This window comes from Canis lupus, chromosome 11, assembly GCF_048164855.1.
Source record: "Canis lupus baileyi chromosome 11, mCanLup2.hap1, whole genome shotgun sequence".
NCBI lineage: Eukaryota > Metazoa > Chordata > Mammalia > Carnivora > Canidae > Canis > Canis lupus.
In genome coordinates, this window is record NC_132848.1 from 33,713,729 (window position 1) to 33,720,935 (window position 7,207).

At 44.2% G+C, this 7,207-nt stretch overlaps 1 protein-coding gene across 14 annotated transcripts in view; it reads left to right on the plus strand.

The window, feature by feature from the left end:
- BPIFC (BPI fold containing family C) overlaps positions 1 to 5,765 on the plus strand; it is a 60,830-nt gene extending 55,065 nt beyond the window's left edge. For 11 of the 14 annotated variants that reach the window (XM_072844197.1, XM_072844201.1, XM_072844199.1 and 8 more), the window contains 4 exons: positions 362 to 404; positions 3,083 to 3,146; positions 3,906 to 3,982; positions 5,164 to 5,765. In XM_072844197.1, the coding sequence (XP_072700298.1) occupies positions 362 to 404; positions 3,083 to 3,146; positions 3,906 to 3,982; positions 5,164 to 5,286 (307 nt within the window). In that variant the 3' untranslated portion in view covers positions 5,287 to 5,765. Of the gene's footprint in view, positions 1 to 361; positions 405 to 3,082; positions 3,147 to 3,905; positions 3,983 to 4,776; positions 4,946 to 5,163 lie in introns of those variants that run through there. The other 3 variants (XR_012039312.1, XR_012039311.1, XR_012039314.1) reach the window with 3 other exon arrangements.
- Positions 5,766 to 7,207: the final 1,442 nt, after the last annotated feature.

Below are 7,207 nucleotides of genomic sequence, written 5' to 3' on the forward strand. Positions count from 1 at the left end.
GATGGGACTGGGCACGCTCAGGGTGATATGGCTGGAGGCTGAAAACTGTTTCTGAAGATTCCTCTGCAATCGGGTTGCCAACAGTAAGTCCCATATAGCAAATGCACTTGGGGAACCCATCCTGGTTACGAATCCAAGCCTTCTGCTAGGAAGCTCCACTTCTTAAGCAGCAAATGTCAGGGTAAAGTCATAGTGGAAATCTATATCCTTACCAGTCTGTGTGGTTTTTTTAAGATAGTGGCTTATGGACCTTTAAAAAAATCCCCTTTCCTTTTTGTTCCTTTCTATTGAGATGGTTGTTTTTAAATCTTCCACCCTTTAAACTTTTCCTGTTGATGTTTGTTATTTTGTTTTGTTTCAGATTCCGCCTCTCTTTGCCAGAGTCCAGTCGCAGCAATATTGAGGTAGGAATCAGAGCTCAGAGTTCCCTGTCAAAGGAAAAATGATAATTTTCCTCTATAGTAGCTGGATGACTATTTCCTAAGCCTCTAAGTACTTGGTTTCTCCATGAGTGTAGGTTTTAACTTTAAAACTCCTTGTGTAACTTCTTGTCCACCAACTCCATTAACTTTTAAGCAGGACAGCAACTCTCCAATTCACTCTTCTCTATTCAGAAAGACTTTTACAAGAATTTTTTAAAAACTAGGACCTATGTAATATTGGAGGGAAAACAGGCATTTTCAGGGAGATTTCATTTTTTGGAAAAGTAATCTTCAAGAGTTAAATATAAGATCTGGACTCCCAAAGGATAAGGCTATCTGTAAATTATTAAGGCCATCATTAAGTTTGTTTGTTGAAGCCTTAATAAGCCATCTCCTAAAATCGCATCAAGCCTGGTTGTGCAGATACCTTTCTGGGGGCCCCAGCCTAGTGACCTCCTGATTGGAATAGCATATCCCAACAGTGACTTGGAAACAAACCCCTCCCTACAAACTACAGGAAGATCAGCCAAATCACTTATTGGTGTCCCTACCCTTCTGGCACTTATATTCCAGAGCAGTGGCTCTCACCTAGGGCCAGTTTTGCCCCCAGGAACATTTGGCAGTGTCTGAAAACATTTTTGGTTGTCACAGTCTGAGAGGTGTTATAGGCACTTAGTGGATAGAAACCAAGGATGCTGCTTACCATCCCACAGTGCACAAGACAACCCCACAGCAAAGAAGGATCCATCCCAAAATGTCAATAGTGCTGCTGTTGGGCACTCCTATTCTGGTGTGTGTGTGTGTGTGTGTGTGTGTGTGCATGTGCGTGCACATGTATGTGTGGATATGTGTGAGATAGGTGAAGGGTGGAAGACAACAAGCAAATATATATTATATGCTGAAAAATATTACAGAGAAAGATAAATCCAACCAAGAGAATGGCCAGTGTAAGTAGCTGGGGATTACAGCCTTGGGGTTGTTGAGATGATTAGCTGGAATTATGTGTGAAATTCATTTAGCACATTGAATACATGGTAGGTATTAAATAAATGATGGCCATTATTTTTATAAAAGTTAATTTCAGTTATTGCCACCTCTATGTCAAGGGACAGCATAGCATAATGGTAACATACACAAACTCTGAGGTCAAACCGCAAGAGTGAACTTCCACCTACTGGCTGTATGGCCTTGGTCAGGTCACTTGATCTCTCCCAGGCAGTACTGGGACATGATAAGTACCGAATTTATTATCGTGTTTAACAGATGCAGCTATTAAGAGAGGAATAGATTTGAGGAAAAGAGCAAGGAAACCCAAGAATTTATCCAGGAGACCAAACAAGATGTTTATTTCTTTAATTTTAAAGAAGATGGGAAGATTAGGAACAGGGCATTAGTGTCAACAAGCTGGAAAATAAGTTACATCTTTCATGCCAGATATTGACATTTAGTTAGCACCTCCAGGCATAGCCATTTGATGGATGACAGACTATAATCAGTGAGAACACCTAGCTGACTTTCTCATAAATAATATTTATGAGAAATAATATTTCCTGAGCCTAGAGGGGCGAAGTAAGTCCAAGTCTTCCAGGAAGACCCAAAGAAACTGCTTAGTATCAACAACAGGGAGTGCTAATAATGACATTTCTGGAAGAAAAAAAAATGACAGTGGTATATACTGGGCATTTAACATAATATTAACTTGTTTAATCCTGAGACCAACTCTATGACATTAGTGCTGTTATTTTCATTTTACAGTAGAGGAAACTGAGGCACACAGAGGTTAAAGAACTTTCCCAAAATCACAGAAGTGGTAAAAACAAGAGCTAAACCTAGGAAGTCAGCTTCAGAGTCCTCCTTGCTAAGCTGCAAAGCTTTGCTAAGCATGTAGGATGTTCAAAATATATTCACTGAGTGAATTGATATTCATCATAGTCCATTTATTTTTTTTAATATTTTATTTATGAGAGAGACAGCTCACTCACACACGTGCATATAGAGGGGAGGAGCAGAGAGGGGGTGGAGAGGGAGAGAGTCTCCAGCAGACTCTGCACTGAGCAAGGCACCTGACCCTGCCAATCCTATGACCCTGAGACCATGACCCCGGGATTGTGACTGAACCAAAACCAAAAGTCAGGTGCTCAACTGACTGAGCCACGCAGGTGCCCTATAGTCCATTTATTTTTAATACCTGAATCTCTCCAGGAACTAACACTTTGCTAAATTTTAACAACTTTATTCAAGATAAATTGGACATTCTGGTGATACTGTTAACTATAGAGCATCACATAATACAAAGGACCTCAAGTAAGGAAAGACCACTAACTGGAATACTTAATAATTGTTTATATTGTCTTAGTAGATATCTAAGCTGCCATGTTTGCTGGCACCATGTGGTCCCTCTGCATCTGTTGTCACCATGATCCACCATACAGGAGAGTAGAAATGTCCGTCCTCAAAGAGGAAAAAAGATTGGGAAACTGTGTAATATGGTTTCCCAGAAAATAGCATTCAGTGTCTGGAAATCTAGACTATCTCTATGAGGAGATTCTAATTATTGCCCTGTGTCATGATTAGGTCTGGGAAAGTGCACGTCCAGACCAGGCACGGTACTTTCAAAGGCCCTGACTTGGCAACTGATTTAGTATCCCCTTTCATTTTAGGTCTTGAGGTTTGAGAATATTCTGTCCTCCATTCTCCACTTTGGAATCCTCCCACTGGCCAACGGTAAGGGGATTCTTGGGAAACATTTGACTCTGACATTAGCTAAATGTTGGGGATTGTTTTTCCACCCCAAAGCCTGTACTTCTATCATATGATTGTGTGAATCTAGGCCAATGCCAGAATTTACAGTTTGTACCATCAGGGAGGTGGTTGAAAAATTAGTTACTCCAGGTCCAAGACTTGTTAGTAACACTACCCACAGAACTCAGAAAGAATGGCTAAACTCTGGTTGAGTTAAGGAGATTGAAACCGCTCTCCTGAGGCAGTAAAAGAATCTCCTTCAGGTCTGCCAGAAATGAGATTAATCTCCCCAGAAGACATCTCTGCAGTTCTTACGCACAGACCACCATCTGGATAGACAGATTTAATGAAGGACAATTCTAGGTCCTCTCTCTTCATACAGTTGTTCACAAACTACAGCATCCTGAGTTTGGCTTCGTTAAAATACATTTTGTATCAGAGAATAAAATGTTCTCAGACCCACTAATAAGGATGTTTTCAAAATATAAATTGGACAAGTTGCCAGCATTTTTCTACTATCCAAATGCACCTAATTGCTTGCGCATTTTTATTAAGCACTTTATTAACAAAATAAGCATTTATACCAGGAAAATGTAAGGAACATAGAATGAAAATACAGAATCGGGAAGAAGGAAAAGATAGATTATTTAAAAGCTGCTTATTCACCTTTAACTAAACAAAAAGTTTGCCAAAACTTCTGTGTCTGTGCCTAGTTATCTTACATTCTGTTCTGTATTTTAGCAAAATTGCAGCAAGGAATTCCTCTGCCCAACCCACACAAAATCTCATTTGTCAATTCAGATGTTGAAGTTTTTGAGGTAAGAATGTGAATATTCTCTTCACTGCCCCCATTTCTTTTCATAGTACAGTAAGCCTCATCCTATTTTGCTTACTCTGTTTTATGCCACTTTGTTCTCCTTTGTGTTTTTCCAGCCCAAGGAATTTTATAGGCAAAAGATTTAGCTCTTAAAGCTTATAGTCAGGGCACCTGGGTGGCTCAGTGGGTTATGCATCTGCCTTCAGCTCAGGTCATGATCTCAGGGTCCTGGGATTGAGTCCCATATCATCGTTGGACTCCCTGTTCAGTGGGGAGTCTTCTGCTCCTTCTCCCTCTGCCCCTCTCCCCCTACGCTTGTTCTCACTCCCTTGGTCTGCTCGCTCTCTCTCTCTCTATCTCTCTCCCTAAAATAAATAAATCTTAAAAAAAAAAAAAAAGCTTGCCATCAACAATGAAAAGCATTTAAACTTGAGTTTAAAAATCAGACCAAGTCCCTTTGCAGCCAGGCTTATTCACACCACACACTATGAGAAGGTGCACTGTGGTGTTCTATTTCATGCATTCCACAAAACAACCTGCAAGGCTGGGATTAGCAGTCCCATTTTACAAATGAGAATACCGAGGCCTGGCAGAGACCTGACTGGCTCTTCTGATTCTCTCAGTGAACCTTTGCTTGAACCAAAGGACTCTCCTTGAGGTTCAGGGATCTGTTGTGAGCTGTTTCCTTATTAATCATTATCAGCAAACTCCAGAACACCTTCCCCCCCCCCCATTTTGGTGATTTTTTAGGGGGAAAGGGTAGAGGAAGTAAGATTCTTTTTTTTTTTTTTTTAGATTTTATTTATTTATTCATGAGAGGCACACAGAGGCAAAGACATAGGCAGAGGGAGAAGCAGGATCCCTGCAGGAGAGCCTGATACAGGACTGGATCTCAGGACCCTGGGATCACAACCTGAGCCAAAGGCAGATGCTCAACCACTGAGCCACCAAGGTGCCCCAGGAAGTAAGATTCTGATGAAATTCTCAGATCTCATACACTAGCCTGCCCTCCTGCTTCCCTCCCCACCTCCTCTTCCATAGCTGCTTAAGTCACATAAGGAGACCATAATCCCAAGTGGCTTGTCCCTATGTCTAAGGCACTCAGAAGAGGACAGCGGGGGGTAGGGTATGACACAGGAGGACCTGGTCATGACATTGTCTTCACCATTGCCTCCTTTTCAGGGTTTCCTTTTGATTTCCACTGACCTGAAGTATGAAACATCCTTAAAGCAGCAGCCAAGTTTCCATGGTTGGGAAGGTCTGAGTCTCATGAGTGGACAGTGGAGGGGGAAGCCAGCCGCCTGACTGCCTATTTGACATCCACTCCAGGAAGTAAATGGCCCTTAATCCCACAGCTGCCGAAGCCCAGGAGGGGAAGACAGTACACACTGGATTGTAAAGCTCTTGTGAAGTGCTTCGGTTGACAGTTTTCTTTCTCAAACCCTTGGGGACAGAGGGAGGCAAACTGAATTAAAGAGCTAAATCAGGGTGTGTGTCTGTGGGTGTGTGGAGGGGTGGGTGTTTCAATGTGTGTTTATGTTCGGATGCACATTGTGTGTTTCCTGTGTTTATAAGGTGCCGGGGCCAAGAGTGAGGCATATGCCTCTGAACAGGTGCAGGAGAAACTCTGAATACAGGTTTGCATGAATGTTTCTGGAGGAACTCCCTTTAGATCTCCTAGCAACCCAGGGTTTCCCCCACTTCCCTGCTTTTTGGATTTTATGTTTTATATTTACAGCTACTGCCCCTTGTATTTAATTAAACTTGTTTTCTATCAATGCCAACCTTGTCTTTTTATTTGAAAACTTATCTGCCCTGGATTTTTTTTTTAATAAAATAAAGATGAGAGAATTTAGCATCTTTATTTTTTTTAAGATTTTTCATTTATTTATTCATGACAGACTCCCAGAGAGAGAGAGAAAAAGGCAGAGACACAGGCAGAGGGAGAAGCAGGCTCCATGCAGGGAGCCTGACGTGGGACTCGATCCCGAGAGACTCCAGGACCAGGCCCTGGGCCGAAGGTGGCACTAAACCGCTGAGCCACCTGGGCTGCCCAATTTAACATCTTTAACCAAGTTGACAAAAAGTGAGGGTGTGCAGACTTCAAGGCTCGATTTAAAAAGGAACACCCTGTCTCTTGGATGTTTCTGGTAAGAAATAGTGGTCACAGGAAGCTCTGGAAGTTATACCACTTCTTTAAGTTTTAGGATTTTCCCTCCCAGATGAAATGAAATGAAAGTGCAGAGTCCTAAGCCTAGATCATTTGTAGTTGGCAATATACCTAATCATTGGGGTGAAATGGGGTCAGAAGAGGAGGCAAGGGGCACCCCCATGGATAATGTAAGAATGACTAGAACCCACCGCTTCATCTCCCCGGAGCTGACAATCTAGGAGCGAGTGGAAGACGGCGGGTTCCTGCAGGGCCAAGCCCCGCACTGGTTACTCCACACTGCCACCCACTCAATGCCCACAGACACTCGGAAGAACTGTGGTCCCATTTCACAGACGAGGGAACAGAGGTGACGAGGGATGAATCCTACAGGGCTGGTAAAGCAGCCTCTGCGTGCAAGGCAGAGGTAGAATCTGAATCCAGGTCTTCCCAAGTCCAAAGTCGCCGCTATTTGCATGAGGAAGGACTAGAGGCCGCAACAAGCACGTCAAAATCCCCTTCTAGTGTGAGCAAGAGACGTGCGCATAAAGAGCGCGAGCACAGGGCCCTTGGGACCCCGGGAGGCGGCGCGGGGGGCGCGGGGGGCGCGGGGGCGCGGGGGCGCGGGGGCGCGGGGGGCGCGGGGGGCGCGGGGTCGCGGGGGCCGGGCCGGCTGCGCTCCGTTCGCCTTCCCCGCGCACGCGCGGCCGTACTAACCACCGCAGCGGCGCTCGCCGGACTCAATGATAAACTGTCACTTTCGTTCTTTGGAATGACAGAGACTTATTGAAGGTGCACCCACAGATTCATTCTCAGGCATTACGGATTTCCAGGAACATGCTTCTCGGCTGCAGACAGCTCCCCCCTCGCTGCTGCGGACGTAAACACCCAGCAGATATTCACTACAGCGCTCGGGCCTGATCCGCATTCTTCCAGCGCTGAAAAGCACTCCCAAAACGAAGGATGACTACATCTCACTAAAAATGACTGCCTTCGGCTTAGCTTTCAGCCGGGAAGGAAAGGACCCGTCAATATCCGGAAAGGTGCACACTAGAGGGCAGTCTAAGTTAACGAGAG